Below are 18150 nucleotides of genomic sequence, written 5' to 3'. Positions count from 1 at the left end.
TCCATAGCTCTTATAAATATGCATTTTGACAATATTGGATTGGCAGTATCTGCTTTCAATCGTAAACAAAATACGTTTCAGAATAAAAGGATGAACCTGGATTAATCTGTTAAAAAAAATTACTGTTCTTGGTCGAGCCCAATTAAATGAATAACTTATCTGAATTATATTTAAGATGCGCAAACAAGCAAAGAAATGGTTTTCCATTATATTTGTGTTAAATTTGAACATCTTCGGACCGTAGTACTTGAAATATATTTTTGTCGACACTTACAGAAATACTTTTTTGATGATACGCTTCGATATTAGAATAATATATATAATCTAGAACAGAATGTTTTGGTGTGTTCAGTCATTTCTAATACAAAACGAAAATTAGCCTCAAAACTGGCTTATGAAGCTACCACCACAGTTCATTATATGAAGAGCATGCTTCTGCTAACATTAGAAATTCTTATCTAATCAAATGGAATGCTTGATTTCTAGTAAAGATGATTCTGCACTATGAACACCTTTCAACATTGGGCGCTAGGTAGCTTCCAGATGTGACATTTCGACATACAAATTTTCAATGCCAAGTTTCAAACATTCGCAATAAAAACTTGTTTATTAGCTGTCGGTCATTTGCATCCTACTGAAGGGAAACATTCATAACAAACCATTCGTTTGTATGGGCAAATGGCTACATGTCACGGCCGGTTTTTTGGCCTTTAATCGGTTATTTAATAATTTTTTACGTCTCCTTTTTTAAATTAATAAATTTGGACCGCTCAATACTATCACTGAGACAGTAACAACTTTTTCTTCCGTCTTCAATATTCCCGCTCAATCCTTGAAACGTGGGGTCAAATTTAATTGCACCCTATATTCATCACATAGTGTAATATTTCTGCAACTCATTTATCACATAGGGATCACTTATTTCTGTGATGAGTGTGATTAGTCAAACGTTTGAGTGAGTGGCGTTTGTTTAAGCTAACGTTAGATTGATGGAAAATATATTCACATTCACACTACAAACAAGTTGTCCTCATTTGGTAACAATGTGCAACATTCAATACTTTTTTTATTATTTCTTAATATATTTATAGCTTTTTCTTTGGAAACTGAGTTAAATGCAAATTATTCATTTTCATCACTTTTTAGTTGAAAGATATCAGTATTGTGATAACTTAGTTCTATCTAATATGCAAACACATACTACGTCGATCGTTTCTTTTTCAAATATTTATTTAATGGATTTTCAATAATTCTGTATTGTATTCTATGATTGTAAAACGTGGACATAAATGATAATGCCTTGGCCAGATTGCTTACAATGTATAATTAATGGCTTTTAATTGATTTATTTTTATTGCCTGCGCAGAAAGTAGTTAATGTGTACAATTTGAAATATTTAACTATTCAGTAGATGGTATTATTTCTAATAAATATTTGTCTATTTTGAGACGTGTTTCTAATCCGTCTATATTAATTAAAAATGCCTTAATTATTTCTTACTTATTTATTGCACCAGCCACTCAGTTATTAAAATACTGCCGGGAAACAATGACAGAAGATCATTTTGAGATACAGATAACAGAAAATAAGTAATTCCCGACTTCTAATCCAAAGCATCGCATTGTGCTTAAGTTTTCGGCCGTCTTTCTTTAGTTTGATTGCATCCGTTGCTTGAATTCTAGGCTTAACGATACATTTTTAACACGCTGTTTTTAAAGGAAAGAAAAAATAATTTATCCATCTGTCCTTCTATCCATTGGTTTGTATTACAACAACTCTTTATAATGACACTTTTTTTTTCCTTTGAAGTACTTGTTTTTCAATGCACGACTTTTCTTATCATTGCTCAGACAATCTACAAACAATACCCCTCTTGAAAACATCATCATGTTAAAATTTAATTACTTTATTTTCTCAAAATAATTAGTTTTATTATAATTGATTTGCTGTGCTACAAGTTGCCGCACGCACTGAAATATAATTTTCAATAATGATCCCGAAAAAATTGCGATGACAAGGAATTTACAATTGTGCATGCCAAAACAATCCATTGTGCAGCGAGGCCGCACGAAGTATCCATTACTTTACAGAAATCGGAAAAAGATTTATATTTTCTGATTGAATTCATTTTCGAACAAAGACTGTCCTCTCGTAAACTGGCAAACAATCTCAGTCGACGAATCACGAGCACTGTTTTCACTTCTGCAACAAGTTCCCGCTGACATTTGTAGCGTGTCGACGGCGATTTTGTGACAAATGCCTTTCGACGTTCGTGGCCACGTCTGTCCGCCACAGATGGTTAAGCATATTACGGCTCTAAGCAGCGGCCATTATCAGGCATATCTTTTAATAAACTGATACATTTGGGGACACATTCCAAAATATTTTTAACTTAATATATTAAAGATTTATTTTAGTTTAACATTTTTATTTTAATAACTTCACGAAAATCTATATGTTGCGTTTTATTATTTATTAAGTTACTTTATATTATGCATATTACATTCCTGTTTTTTTTTTTCATTTCTTAGGATTCCGATATTTACATTTATATGTAATATCATTTAAATAAATCTCGGTATTTCTAAGCGCTGTAACAACAATGAATATAATGAAACAAATAGAGACCTCAGAGATTATATTTACAAACTGTTGATATCATCTTAATATTTTACAATTCATAGAATGAGTATTTTCTTCAAATTTATTTCGAACTAGAGCAATAACATGTTTTTAAGTATGTGACAATGTTTGGATTTTTTTTTTTTTTTGAGAAACGCTTTAAAATAGTTCTATTTGTAGCAAAAAGCTTTTAGTTTAGAGCTTTATCAAAAGATTTGCTTAAAACTTTGCAAATAGCTTATGAAATATGTTACCTAGTTTCTGGATTAAAAAATAAGCTGTATTTCCATATACTTTTTAAATATTGGGATTCGAATGTTAAATAACATGAAATTATCATTTTTTTCCGGGTTGAGGTGCATTAAAACAACTATGGAATATTTCTAAACAAGTAGATTATTTATTCTATAGTTCCGGAACTACAAAACGCATCGAAAAATTATTATACCAAATTTGAACAAGAATATGTATTGTATTTTAATTTATGAGGTTTATGGTAAAAAAAAATTCTACCAAAGATAAAAATTTGAGAAAACAGCTTTTAAAGATGTAAAATAGCTTTAAAACGCAGATAAATACAAATTTAAAAATTACGTCATTTCCCCAAAAATGGATTCGAAACCAATATTCAAAGGATTTCACAAACGAAACTGCTCAAACTTTAAGAATATTATGTATATTATATATTTCCAAAAAAAAAAAAAAAAGAAAAGAAAAAATACTTTTTAAAACATAGTTAACTACCTTAATCGACCTGACTGCGGCCCTCTTCAACCCGACAGCCTTCGGACGCAGCCTGATCTGAAACTCGCCGTTCGCCCGCAAAGAGGCGGGCGAACGGCGCTAATTGTGTTATTTATTACGAAATCAGATCCACAGATTAAAAAAAAAAAAGCATTTCAAATTTTCAACTCATCTCGTTCCGTTCGGAAACTGCAATCTAGAGTTCCGTATACTTTAAAAAAACTCAGGTGCAGCCTTCGAAAGCTGACACGGTCTTTGAGTTGCATCGGATTAAAAGCACGCTTGGCAACACTCGAGTGAGTGCAACTCTTTTGAAGTTAATTAACAAAACTCATAAATTACAGTTTAACTCTTTCGTTCCAAACAACCCTCTTAATACTTTTCTAATGACCTATAAAAGAAATTTCTTTTTCGTTCTCGCGCTCTGGTGCGTTCCAAAGAGAATAAAGTAAACAATCCCGAAGCATCCGCAGAAATAAAAAAGCGCTCGCAAAAATAAAGACCTGAAAAGAGAAGGGGGAAAAAACCGAATCGACAGAATAATCAAAAAGCGGGAGAAAAAAGCCGAGAAGCAAACGCAGAATTGGAATCGATTTTGCATTACACAGCCAAGTGTTATTTGTTTAAAGATGAAGGAATATTAATCACTGCTGGGGAAAAAGTATCTGGCTGCTATCTAAACTTTCAAATCATTATTCATCTTGCTCGCCTCTGCAAATAATAGCGTTTATTTCGGGTCGCTAAAGTTTTGTTAATTTTTCAAAAATTTTGATTTTTCTACTCCGTTTGCAATTCGCATAAATTGAAAATCATGAGGCTTTCACTAATGCCTTATTTTGAGATCATTTATTATCCTAATTGCAATTTTTCTTCACATTTAAATACGTTCCGGTCATATTCTTTTCTCTCATAAAACAGTGGGTCCGAGGATATTTGTTTGTTTCGCAGCAGTGCTTCCTCTTCTCCGGTTTATCAGGATCTGCATCTTGAGATGTGTTGGATAGAAGACGGAATATACCAAGCGGATGTTCTAATCATTAATCATTCAGTGATTTCTCAGTACTACGGATACCTTAAAATAAATTGCATCATTTTATAACTCGTTCATTCCTCCTTTGGTGGAACAACCAGCAACAAAACAGACCGCCACTTCAGAAAATCCATTATATTTCATAAACAAACCGAAAAAGGCAAATCTGGACAATTAATCAATTAAAAACACTATCTCCTGAAAGTCTCGTTTTACAATACTTTCATTTATCTTTTCTTATAATAAAAGCCAATGAGTATGTATATTTGTTAATGCCTTTCAAGACATATCTGTGAACCTTGAGGTATCAAATTTAATGCAGCTGCATTTAGTGACCAGCTGGCTTGGTAAGAATATCAATTTGATAAGTTAAATTGTAATACGCACAACTTGACGTCTGTGGCTCCCTCAATGAAATATGTTTTTGTAACAGACGTGTTCATTTAGAGGCATTGATTCTTTTTTTTCTTTGTTTATTGTTTGCAAGAATTCCTCCCACCACCCCAATCCCATCAGGCCAATTTACAAGAAAAATATAACTGTCTACGGCATTTAATTGCACATTTCCTTACTTAGCGTTAGCATTACATTCCCCCCCTTTTATTATTAATATTATTTTGCTTTTTAATGGTTTTTAGATGTCAGTCAATGTGAATACTTGCTATCCAGAATTTTTCTAACTAGGATTAAATAATTGTACTTCGAAGATCCATTGGGATGACATCTCTGAGGAATACTTATGATCCGAACTCTATGTCCGTCACTAAATGTCAAACTAAGTTTTGATTATATTATTAAAATGATGCGGAGGATTTCATTGTATCATTTGAATACATTTAATATCAAGGAATTGCAAATTAATTTTTTTTGGAAATTCGGACATATTACTTAAAATAAAAATGCTAAGCTGTAAAAGAATATGAAAAAATAAGACGAATTTTCATTCATCGGCTTTCAATAATGGAAGAGAATGTTCTGCTATATATTTGGAGAAACAACGAATAACGGTTTAAATCTCCTTGCAACGACGAGAATTTTTTATTGCAAATAATACAAAAAATATTTTTTTAAATTATCAAAATATAAGACATTGCTGCTCGACAACAAAAATGGATGTCATATATAAGATTTTTAAAAATCTTAAGGTGACAAAAATTTTTTGCGTGATAATATTTCAGCAAGTCACCAAAGAAAAGCGTCAAAACTTATTTTGTTAATTCATTAAAATTCTATGTAAATTCCAAATGAATCACTCGGATGTATAGATTTCTACTTCCCATAACAAATATTTGGATATATTTGTACTTTTTGCGATATTTTCTTTTATTTTATCTTGTGTATTGTCCCAGTGCATTCTGTTATTATTTATTATGCTATTGTACCTGGCAACCGGTTTTATTCTGCTGCCATTCTCTTTCTGTGGATAGCAATGTTGCTGTCGTTTCATTCTGCATTCATAGCCTCACTGTGTTACAGGAATATTTTTCTGTCTTTGTATTTACGGGCAGCCCTAGTCTCTAACGTGAAAATATACTGACGTGTGTGAAAGAATTCCCGTCTTTCAGTTCGAAACGACGAATATTTTTATCCTAAATTTGGTAACTAACTGTAGGTCCAACAGTCTGTCCTGTAAAACACCATAGCAAAGAAATTCACATTCATTTTTATTATTAATACAAACTGTTTAATCTCTCTTAATGCTAAATAACTGATTTGAGCTACTCGATTTCCCTCCATGATTGCTACTTGCCGTTCTTGCGCCGATTCCTTGTGAATGACGCACAGCATTTTATTTTTGATACATTTTTGTGTAATAAGGTTTCAGCGAATAACCGAAGAAAAGAACCATTTAAATTCTATTCAAAATTCCAAATGAATGGATCAGATATATAGAATTCTACTCTCCAGAGTATATTTATCCTAAATGAATCTCTGGATTTATTTCATTTAATGTCACTCCTCCTATTTATCTCATTTTTACCTTGTATAAGAATGTAAAATTAAAAATCAAGAGCCATGTGCAAAATACTCTGATAATGTTATTAAATATTAACATCTAGTAGTATATTCATTTGATTATTTGAGCCATATAATACACTGCTAATAGGTTACAACTTAATATCAGGATGATTATATATTTTTATTCTCATTGTGTTTTATTATGATTGATATATTCATCATTATCTTTTATTTATTTTCTAAGCTATATTTATATTTTTATGGAAGATATTTCTTATAAGATTATTAGCAAAAAAGACGTGTTTATCATCTCAGACATGATTGTAACAGATTAGTTTAAAAAAGATATAGTCAAAAAATTCCGTGCACTTTAGTTTAAGAAATGACGAAAATTATTATTTTCAGTATAGTTTCTAAGTAAATATTGAAAGTTTTGTTTCTTTTCGATGAGATCTTCTCCATCCATAATGTTCATGAGCAATCAAAAGGAAACTAATCACTAAAATATCTTTGAAGCAAATACTGGTCCACTAATAGAAAAAAAAAAAAAAAATGAAATATCAAATACAAAATTTAAGAAAAAGGTTGGAAGGAAAAGTCAACAATAATATTCAATTTGGTTCATAAAGTACGAATATAATGAATCAGCGTAAAATAATAAAAATGGCAGACTTCAGTTCATTGACTTTTGCTATAGAGTCGTGAATAAGTTTGTGCGCGCACTGATAGATTAATCAATATAAACATTTAAAAAAGCATGTCTCGGTCGCTAGAAGACAAAACAGAAGTTCGTGTCTATAATGAGGCGCACCAGATGAGTAGGGGATGTTTTTAATTCTATCCAGCGTTACAAATGGCTGTGGGAGATGACATACGCTAATTCATTGTATTCTAATTTTCCAATGGTACTATTTCATAATTTATCATTTTATACTATTCACAATTTTATGTTTTAGCACTGACCTTCAGAATTTTTATAAATTTAATTATTTTCCACCTTTTACTGAACAAATGGAAGTTCAATTTTTAAAATTTTATTATCTTTATAATTTTGTAAATTTTAAATATAGTTATAAAATATTTTTAATTTATTACAAAATGGCAAATAATATTTAAAAAAATCAAAATTTAATTAAAATTTAACAGTCACATGATGATTAAATGCTTAAATTATTAGAATAGAGTATTTCCACTCGAGAATAGAAAAAAAAATTCCATCTTTATAAACAGGGAATTAAATTAAATAAAAATATGTAAAAGTGCCTATTTCCATACCTTTTTCTAACATTCAAGTAATCCTCCCAGTACTAATCTTAATATATATAAATTACGTGTCACGTTGTTTGTCCGTGATGGACTCCTAAACTACTTAACCGATTTTAATCAAATTTGCACACCGTGTGCAGTTTGATCTAACTTAAAAGACAGGATAGCCCTTTTTTTGAATTTTTAATTAGAATTTTAATTATTAATTAAAAACTAATTTTCCCGCCAAAAAAATCTTTTCATTTCCCCCACCGCCAAATGAGTAAGGCTTCAGTTTTTTTCCCCAACAGTCATGAGGCTAGGCTTAAGATTTTTCGGCTGATTATTTAAACGATTCTATTTATTTTCTTAATGTTTGATGCATTTAAAATTAAACATTGTTAATTAATCGATCTTTCAGATTCATTCTTAAGTACTTTTGAATTAAAATAAAACAGAATAAAGGAAATTAAAAATTTCTAATCTGCATAGCGTTACCCCAACTGGCGTAGAAAAACTCACGCATTTGCGTTACGTTTCGAATCCGAATGTTCGAATTATTTATGATCCTATCCGAAAACATTTCTCAGGAATAAGATATCATTTTCCACAATTATTTTTTAATGCATACAATAAATTTGATACGTTGCAATGGATAAAGTATCACGATCTTATGTTTGAATTTTTGTATTACTGTGCACGGTGGCAATTCTCAGAAATAAGATATTTTATTTGAAAATGATTAATTACAAACGTTTTAACGGATCACTGATTAATATAACATATTAAAATTCTGCTTTTTTTAATTATAAAGAAGTTTGGAAAAATACTTGGAGGTGCACACGGATAATTATTACTTTTCGTTTTGAATGAATTCCGATTTTTATCTGACTGTTTACTAAGAAAAATGTTGTACGGCAATAACATTTGTTATCTTCATTGAATTTTCAATTAAATGATTTTATTTCTTTTGTTAAGGATATCGTAAAAAAGGTAAGTGAACGAGCCAATAATAAGTTCCTCTAATCGGATAATAAAAAAATATTAACTCATTTGTATGCTAAATGAAATTTAATCTTTTTTTATATAAATTATTGAAGATATGATAAAAAAAATGGTTACAATAATCGTTTCAGTTTTTCATTTCTTTACTAATAAACTGCATGTACGTGTCAAGTTTTGTCAGCTATCATCAACTCAGCTATCATTCCCTTCAGCTACAATGCTTATCATTATTTAATAAATGTTTCTGAAACTGATTTCATTTTGTAAATGAATTTTGAATTATTGCAACAGACAAATGTATCAGTGACGGAATAAATCTCATGGCAACTTCATGTGTGGAATATAGAACTTAAAAAAAAAAAAAAATCTTTCCTTTAAGCTGAGGAAGCCAGAATCTGTATCACTGAAGTTAGAGGATTTATTATACATCATAAAGGGTTTATACTAAGAAGGAAGGTATTAAGAAGGAACAAATTATTTCTTCATTATTTGACAGTCACAATTATCTGTTAGCTCCAAGCGATTCTAACAGGTGGTGGTATCTGTTGACTGGATTGAGTAAGTATTCTAACAGATGGCGCTGTATTAAAAGTACCAACGTTTCACATAAGCTACAATTTAATGGCATAACCACCACGTGTTGCTGAGGCTAAAGTATAAGTTAAATTTATTTCGTAGTAAACGCAATACAATGAAATTCAATTGTTCTTACTTTTTCAATTTTTGGTATTAGCATAGCCGACCACGTGTTATTTATTGTATAAATTGAATTCATATTATAGTAAAAATTGAATTCATATTATAGTAAAAGTAATACAGTGGAATTTTTCTTGCTTTTTAATTATTAGTGCTTCATTGTTCAACAATCTTTAATTAAAATATATACATGTAAGTATTATCACATAGTTATCTTAATATATGTAAATTACGTGTCACGTTGTTTGTCAAGCGATGGACTCCTAAACTATTTCAATCAAATTTGCACACCGTGTGCAGTTTGATCTAACTTAAAAGATATGATAGCTTACATTTCAATTTATAGCCTCAATATTATTTTATTGCAAAAAAATATAACAGTTGTTAAAAGGCGATCTGATGTCTTTTAAATCAATCGATACTGTTGTTGATGAAAATAATAGTGTAAATTTTCCAATTGAATTTTTAAATTCACTAGATAAACCTGGAATGCCACCACATAACCTTCGATTAAAGATTGGTTCACCTATTATTCTCCTGCGTAATTTGAATCCACCTCGATTATGCAACGATACGCGTTTGGTCATCAAAAAGATCACCGGAAATATACTTGAAGCTACCATTTTAACTGGAAAGTTTAAAGGAGAAGTGGTCCTGTTGCCAAGTGTTCCGATGATACCATCGGAATCTACGATACCCTTCAAAAGGTTAGTTTCCAATTCGTTTAGCTTTTGCCATGTCTATAAATAAGTCTCAAGGCCAAACAATGTCCATTTGTGGTTTAGATTTGGAAAATCCATGTTTTTCTCATGAGCAACTATATGTTGCATGTTCATGTGTAGGAAAACCATCAAATCTATTTGTGTTAGCTAAAGACAGGTTAACCAAAAATATTATGCACCGATTAGTGCTAAATTAAATTGAAATTAAAAGTATTTATAATTCAAAATAATAAACATTATTGTCAAAGATTTAAAACTATCTGCCCTACCTACCTCATTTATAAGTTTAAGTGTTACGTGTTTTTTACTAACAACTTTGTAATGTACTCATTTGTTACAAACTTGAATACAAAAAATAATGAAATTAAAAATTTTTTTTGTATTGATTTTTGCTCAATATCAACGGTAGTAGAAAATCAATCATGGTGGTCCCCATGTTTTTTTACAAATGGCATCTGTGTAAAAAAGCATGGTGGTCCCCATGACTGGTGTTCTCCTACCGTTTCCCTTGAATAGTTTACTACTATGTAATATAACAAAAACCTTAGCCACAGAAACGCGTGGCCGGGTCTGCTAGTATATATATATATATATATAAAATTAAATACAGGTCTTAGTTGCTAGAAGCCAAAACAGAAGTTCGAGTTTCGTATATGATAATGCGGCATATCAAAAATGTAGGCTTCGTCAGCGGGCTTGTCTATGACGAGTGCCGTTAGAAACAGCAACACAACAACAAAAGTGTAGATGTTGTTTTTAACTCCGACTTTCCAGAGGGTGGTAAACGATTCTATACACTGATTATTTTTATTCATCTTTTTATCTGAAAAGTATTTCTTCGTTCTAGGAACTATATATTGATATGTTTTCTAAATTATGTTAGAATTTGTGTTTTCTAAATTCTCAATTGTTATATTTAAATTCTTGTTTCTATTTTCTTAATGCTAATGTCCTCGTAGGCCTGCCTGATATATTCTAATCTGAGAGGACTTCCGGTCATAACAAATAACTATAATCATCTTAAAATTTAATCCTCGCCTATCCACTATAGCCTGATCCATGGGTAATGTACTCACCTCCAATGAGTAACTGAGCAACTCCTTGCGCTACGTCCCTGTCATTGCTGGCAAAACACTGATAGAGACCGTGGTCCTCTCTCTTGACTGATGTCACCATCAGCTGGTTTCTTGAGATCACTCGCAGTCGGCCGCCGTCGCTCAGGAATCGCGCATTCTTGGCCCAGCGAACATTGGTCACGGGATGACCACGGACGCTGCAATTGAAGGTCACAGCTTCTCCAATGTCTGCCAACCGTTCTTCGGGATTCACTGAGACCGTTAACTTTACTGTAAAAAAAGAAAGAAAGAAAAATGTCCTGCAGTTATTTCGTGTCAGGATTTTTGAAATTCTTATTCTGTGATAATAAAAGAGATTTTATAAGTAGAAAATAATATCCATTCCAAACAAAACCAATTAGATTTCAATCCATACAGATGCCATTGTTCATCCTAACTTCCTCGACGCATCTTTTTCGTTCACAAAGTGTCGATGAAAACTTTTTAAAAATCGCTTTCTTCAACATTTGCCCTTTTTTAAAATGCACCAACGAAATCAAAAGCAATATATAAAACACGCGCTTTGTACATCTCAGGATGGGGTCACGACAAAGATAATAAGAATTAAAACATTTTCTGCTTTTTAGCCCACTCATAAAAGTGTGACTCTAAAAATTTTATATATCATCTACAAAAGACATACGTGTAAAAAAATAACAACGGAAAACTGATAATCGTTGCTTTTTAAAAATGTCACTCCTCCTCCTCACTTAGAAATGAGGTAATTTGTGGCACCTGCTATTGATTTCGGCGCTTTCGCACATTTTTTTTGGTGTAAAAACTATTTATTCCTCAAGTTAATCCTTCCTCTTAGAAGCTTTAGGAAAAGAATATCTCTTTCTAAGAAAATGAACGGCGATAATAATGGCTTTAATACACTACCATCGATAGCGTCCCGTCTTCCGCCGCTATTATCTTTCGTTAATGAAATTAATTCACTGTTTTGACTGAAATACCGAAAAAGAGTCCCAAGTCATTTTGAGGGATAATTAGCAACAAAGATGTGTGCAGCTAAACAGATAAGAAATGACTTGCTACAAAATCTCAATTGGTAGCTAATTTAAAAACGAAACAGCAGATTTTATAATTTTTTTTTGCTCCTTATCCTTCAGCGTACGCACCCACATTTAAAATATTTACACAATTGCGGAGTTCATTTGCCCCGAAATTCTTTATCATTTTATCTTTATTTCCTGAGCCCTTCTATCAAATGAAAATGTTGCACTTTTGTGTGAAATGAATTTCAAAATGAAACATAGTTTCAGGTTGTGTTTGTTTGAAGTGCTTTTTCATTTATGTTCAAAATATTTCGATGTTGCGCGATTGCAGAGATGGATGAAAAGCATATTAAAAGCGAAACCTGAGGTCTATCTTAGCATGAGATGCGATGGTTTAAAAGACAATTGTTTAATAACGAATTTAGTTTTCGTACATATCAATTCAGAATGATGCAAGAAATAAACGCTAACTAATTTGGATGTACAGTGAAACTTCGCTCAACGAGCGTAATTCGTTCGCTTCAGTCAAAAGCTCGACAAAGACTGGTCCGATCCAGGATGTGATGTCAAGTTGCCTTTTTGTTACTCCTTCTACTAAATATCGCTCTTTTTGGGGTCTCTTTTTTGCATTTTGTTTTGTTTGTCGTGTGTTCTTTATGCAACTCAATAGTTATGCGAAGTTTGAAAGTATTTCAATGACTTCATTAAACAAACTCATTTTAAGCCTCAACCCCTTTTATCGCTTCATGTAAAAAAATTTCCAACACAAACCGGTATTTATCTTATTTTCTGTTTTATAGCTAAAATGAGCTCTTCGCTCGATTCAATTTCCAAAATTTGTAACCGTTTTTTCTTAATTGAACTGAGATTTTTGTCAAGCCTGTTATCATTTAATTGTAATTTAATTGTCAAGACCGTAGTTATCATTTCATTTATTAGTGGCGGCTTAAACACAGTGTGGTGAGAATAATTCCCTCAAAAAGAAAATTCCATCTTACGTTTCTGCTATCCGATGATGAATTTAGTTAATCTGAAATAAATACAACTGAATGAATGAGAAATCGGTGAATTGCCGATCTCAAAAAAGAACGAAATGGATCCATGTTTATTACCTTTCTGTGATGAGAGTTGATAGACATTCAATCCGTGCCTTCCCATGTTCATGAAAATTCATAATGATAGAATAAAATGATTAAAAGTCAGAAAGGATGGATTTTAGGGAATATATAAAGAATATTCAAAAACCGAAAAATGTCTTTAACTCAGGTATTTTGGTAAAGATTTTCTCTGCATCACTAGATGTTCATAGCCTGTCAGCTTATCGCTAAAAGAGTTCAACTGCTCAACGGAATCTTTACTACGATTTCCACATATCATTGTCTGGTAATTTCTATTACATAAGTAACTTGATTAGTTCCTGGATTTGTTTTCAACTCCTTTTTGAATATATATATATATATATATATATATATATATATATTGTAATTTGTTTTTATTTCTAAATGTTCTATTTTTGGAAACAAAAAATATTTTAATCGAGAAGGAAAAATCAGGGAATGCCATATTACGAGATGGCGCACTGCTAAATTTTCTGCATATATTATATAATATTATTTTATGTTATTCTTTTTAAGTTCATAAACTAAACTTTTGTGCTTTATGTACAGTTTTTACAACTGAATTCAATGAAAATATTGAGAAATATCAATCCGATTTACGATCTGTTAGCTGGAAAGGAGCTCCTTCGTAAATCAGTTGCATTGAAAATAAAGTCGAATGATAAATAAAATGTGTCTCTAAACCCCATTTTTTAGAAACAGGATAGAGAATCTTTTTATCCAATTATAAAGTGCAGACGTTTATCCAAACTGGACTCACTCGGTTACAAGCAAGCCGAAGAAATAAGTTGTGTGTTTCATGAAATATACTCCCCAGTTTTGTTCGGGTGGAATTTCTGAGAGAAAAATACATTTTTAATCCACCATCAGAAATGTTTGCGGTAGTTTTATAGCCGTGACCCTACCTGAGTTTTATTTATTTATTCCGCGATGCTCTTCAGTGGTTCAGGTAATGCAAAAAACCATGAAAACAACTTCCTCGAAAAAGCAGGAAGGGAAAATACAATGCATTTCGAAACTGCCTTCTTCAAGTTTTTGGTCCATTTATAATATCTCTGTCTCCCTCTTTGAAAAGGCCCTGTTTTCAACTTTTTGCAGAAGATTTTCCTTACGGCCGAACAGATTATTTGTGGTGTGTTCTAGTTTCTCTGCTCGAGAAACTCGAGCAAATACGAGAGATATTTTTTAAAAAGAATTTATAACGCTCCAAGCTTTTGCTTTCCCTAGGTGTTTTAATAATTTTGATTTCTGACAATTTTGAAGGATTTTGATGATATTTCAATAGACACGTGGTGTTAGTTTCACTCTCCTCTTTTTTTTTTTTTTTTTTTTTTTTTTTTTTCTATTTGAAAAAGATGGCACATTTTATAAATGCCACTTACACGGAAAAAGAAAAGAGGAAGGAGCAATTTTTATATATATTAAAAAAAACTGCTTTTATATAAATTTAACTGGGTGATTAAAAAAAAGTGTGTAGAAATTTTAATAAAATCATTGAAACAAAATCAAAAATCGGTCGAAATGAGAAGCGACTTGCGCTGAAAATAATTGGTGCATATTATATTTTAATGTAAAATCTAGTATAAAAAACACCAGCAAGCTATATGAAAAGCAGTTAAGTGGGAGCTATTTGTAGACTTTTATACTGCTAATAATTTCATCGTTAGGAGAGATAGCATTGCCTATACCCAATTTGTTAGGGATTTTTTTAAAAAAATTAATTAAGAATCAGTGTCGACTGCTCTATAAAAAATTTTAATCATTGAAAATTGGAAAAGACCTTGAACTCACTAATAAACACATTTAATTAATTTTAGGAAACTGGCATTCCGGACTATGATACGTGCTCCGGTACACATACTTGCTTGAATCCCCTTCTTCTGCGAGAATTTCATTTTATTTTATGTCTATTAAATCGCTTATATTTCCCACATATTTGTAACGTCCTTCACTTTTTCTTTAGGAAAAAAAGGGGGGGGATAAGCATAGAAAGCTTACTTGGTTATTAATTTTTCACTACGATAGTTTTTTCTCTATGATAGCTAATAAGATTCTAAATTTTTTGAAATATATACTGCCATTTTGATGATTCAGTATATAATTACTTATCTCTTTATAAATGTTCCATCATTTGCAAATCATAAGATAAGGAAAATGACAAAGATTTTTTCTAAAGGTACAGAAACTTTTTTTTTTAATTCGGTTTGTTGTGGAAAAAATTTTACTCATGTATTTAAAAAAATCTACCTGTGAGCTGTACTCTGTATTTAAATAATTGATACAATGGTATTGAAACAGTTGGAGATTTGTACTATTACGTCTAAAATGAGGAGATTTTGCTCTCTCTACTTTTCTTTTGGAATCCATATAGCTCCATTTTCCATTCCATGGATAATCAGACAGTATATAATAATAGCATCTCGGTATAAAATTCCGTACGTACACCCCAATATGCTTTTCAATTCTTCCAACATGTTATTTATTTGTGATGCCTCGGGTTTAATTTCTTAGTAAATCTTCTGGTAATGCGCGTTAATGTCTTTCTGCGAAAGCAAAAAGAAATCATTATACTGGTTAAAAAAATGGATCAGGAGATCTTGATAAATCTGTACATTTTTGATCTCCCCGAAACTGGATTTTTTTTTTAAAGAATTATGTCTGTTGCCTAGATGCGCTCAAAAATGCTAAAATCGTATAAAATGATTCAATTTAGTAAATTGTCTTCAGTAATCTATTCAAAAGAAATCGTAAATCTATAACATTTTAGAGAAAATCCCTCTAAGATTTTTTTAGATCTTGTTCTTGGAAGCCAAACTATTCAAAAATGCGCAAATCTAGGAGAATGAAATTTTATTTCCTTGCGCGCATGCTTTAAGCTGAAAATTGATGCTTATTCTTCAGAGAGAAGAATAAGCATTCACTTTTAGAGAATTGATGACTACCACACACTGTGACAACAATATTTTTTTGAAATTTCAGTACAGGGTACTTCTCAAACTAAAATAGATTTATATTTATTTTTTAGGAAAATTTCTTGACAGATTGTGTAATCAATCAATTTACATAAACCATTGTGAAAGTATTATCATCTTCCATCTAAAAACTAAGGGACGGGATAATATAAAACAGGATATTAACATGTCTGACCTGTTTACATATTCGGATAAACACCCCTCTCTATCGGCATCTAATTTTAGATAGCGAATGCTTTTTATTCGCTCCAAATAAAGCGAAACCCATCGTTTCATCGATGGTCTGGTAGGCATTCCTTTTTGTCAATTAAATTTCAGATACGAGTATTACTTATTAGAGGTTATATATTCTGTATCCTTATAGATAACGAAAATAAGATATATATGTGAAGATATTTCTTAATTTAATTTATATCTTAATTAATTATCTGATTTTTTAATCTTAAATTGGTTTATATTACTTTATTTTAAAATTTTTAATTAATGACTTATACACACGCTCTAAAATATTGCTAAGTTTGAATTTCCCACATTCCGAGTAAAGGGATAAAACTCCCCAAAGCCTACAGTATTTTTTAAAAGATATCTAAGATTCCTTTCTTAAGGCGACAAGTATTAAAGAAATCCTTAAAAAAGTCTCTCAGTAAATAGCACTGAAGGAAAAACTTTTCACACTTTCTGTTTGTTCCCCGATTCGAAGTGTTTTTTCACAGGCCATTCCAATATATATATATATATAAGTAGCTTTTTTTCCTCCTTCCTTTACTATTTTTTTTGTTGCTAAGTTTGTTAAATGATGTCATGATTATTTTTGGTCAACCGAGAATATCCAAACAATAGTTATTTTCCCATTAGACTAGATGAGGCCTGCTAGCGACAGTTGTTGCCAGGCCATTTTCAGCTTGTGTGCCATCAGCAATGTCTTTCATCATTATTAATCAATGGAATGTACATGCAAACTCTAATCATTAGGGAGACAAATAAATATAAATGCGCGAATTGTGAATTTCCATACCATTACCTAATTCTTTTAGCATTATTTTTTATTAAACCGAGAGTGAATCATGCAAAGCATTCTTTGCCAGAATTCTCTTTTACTTCTGTATTCTGCTTGGATTGTTTTCATTGTTCAAGTGGATGTCAGAACGATTTGTCATTGGTACAATCCCTCGGAACCATTCCGCATCATTCACATTATATTTTTAGCAGTTTCAACCATTCTTATAACACAAATGTTCACTGTATTTTGCCCTAGCATTTTAATAAGCTTGGCAACGCATTTTAATCTCTGCTTTCTATTAGTTTTAAAAACATATAAATTCCAAAACTGTTATTCGGCTTCTATAACGGAATTTACGAGAAAGCCAACGTAAATCTTCCATTAGGCCGAAATTTCCATTTATCATTCTGGAGGGCGAAAAACAAGCGAAACTGAATGTCGGGACATTTGTCAGTATTACCTGTCACGACTAATTCCGTTTCCGCTCGGTCCTCGTTGCCCGAGCTCTGCAGGACGCAGACGTAGCGTCCGCTGTCCCTCGCCTCTGCATTACGGAGGATGAGCGTGCCACCCGCCATCTCCCGCCTGTGGCCTAGGCGCAGGGGGGATGCAGCGAGGGGCCCCTCCTTCCGGTACCAGCGGTATGTAGGCAGTGGGAAGGCCTGGCCTGCGCAAGGAAGCTGGACGGTGTCCCCGCTCTGGATCGTGATCCGGGAGATTGTGTGCGTTATTCGTGGAGGAACTTGTCCATAGGGCTCTGTGGGAAGACACAAGTTGAAAAAGAACATGAATAACACACCGATAAAAATAAAAGAATCAACATTCATATAAAATTAAAATTGTGAATCGTTTGCTTATTTGTGAAAACTGTAACAACGCGCGCTTATGATCATTCCTTAAACATACTGTACGAAAATGGCCAGG

The 18150-nt window shown here is 31.8% G+C and overlaps 1 protein-coding gene across 1 annotated transcript in view; it reads right to left on the bottom strand.

Annotated features, from left to right (window-relative positions):
- Positions 1-18150, bottom strand: part of LOC129988392 (cell adhesion molecule DSCAM-like) — a 259443-nt gene that overhangs the window by 67992 nt on the left and 173301 nt on the right. Inside the window, exons 4-5 of the mRNA XM_056096614.1 lie at positions 17687-17983; positions 11100-11369 (exon numbers count right to left, since the gene is read on the bottom strand). Coding sequence (XP_055952589.1) covers positions 11100-11369; positions 17687-17983 — 567 coding nt within the window. The remainder of the gene's footprint in view (positions 1-11099; positions 11370-17686; positions 17984-18150) is intronic.

This window comes from Argiope bruennichi, chromosome 10 (assembly GCF_947563725.1).
Source record: "Argiope bruennichi chromosome 10, qqArgBrue1.1, whole genome shotgun sequence".
Lineage (NCBI taxonomy): Eukaryota > Metazoa > Arthropoda > Arachnida > Araneae > Araneidae > Argiope > Argiope bruennichi.
Note: the sequence above shows the minus strand (reverse complement) of the source record. Positions and strands in the feature narration are given on the sequence as shown.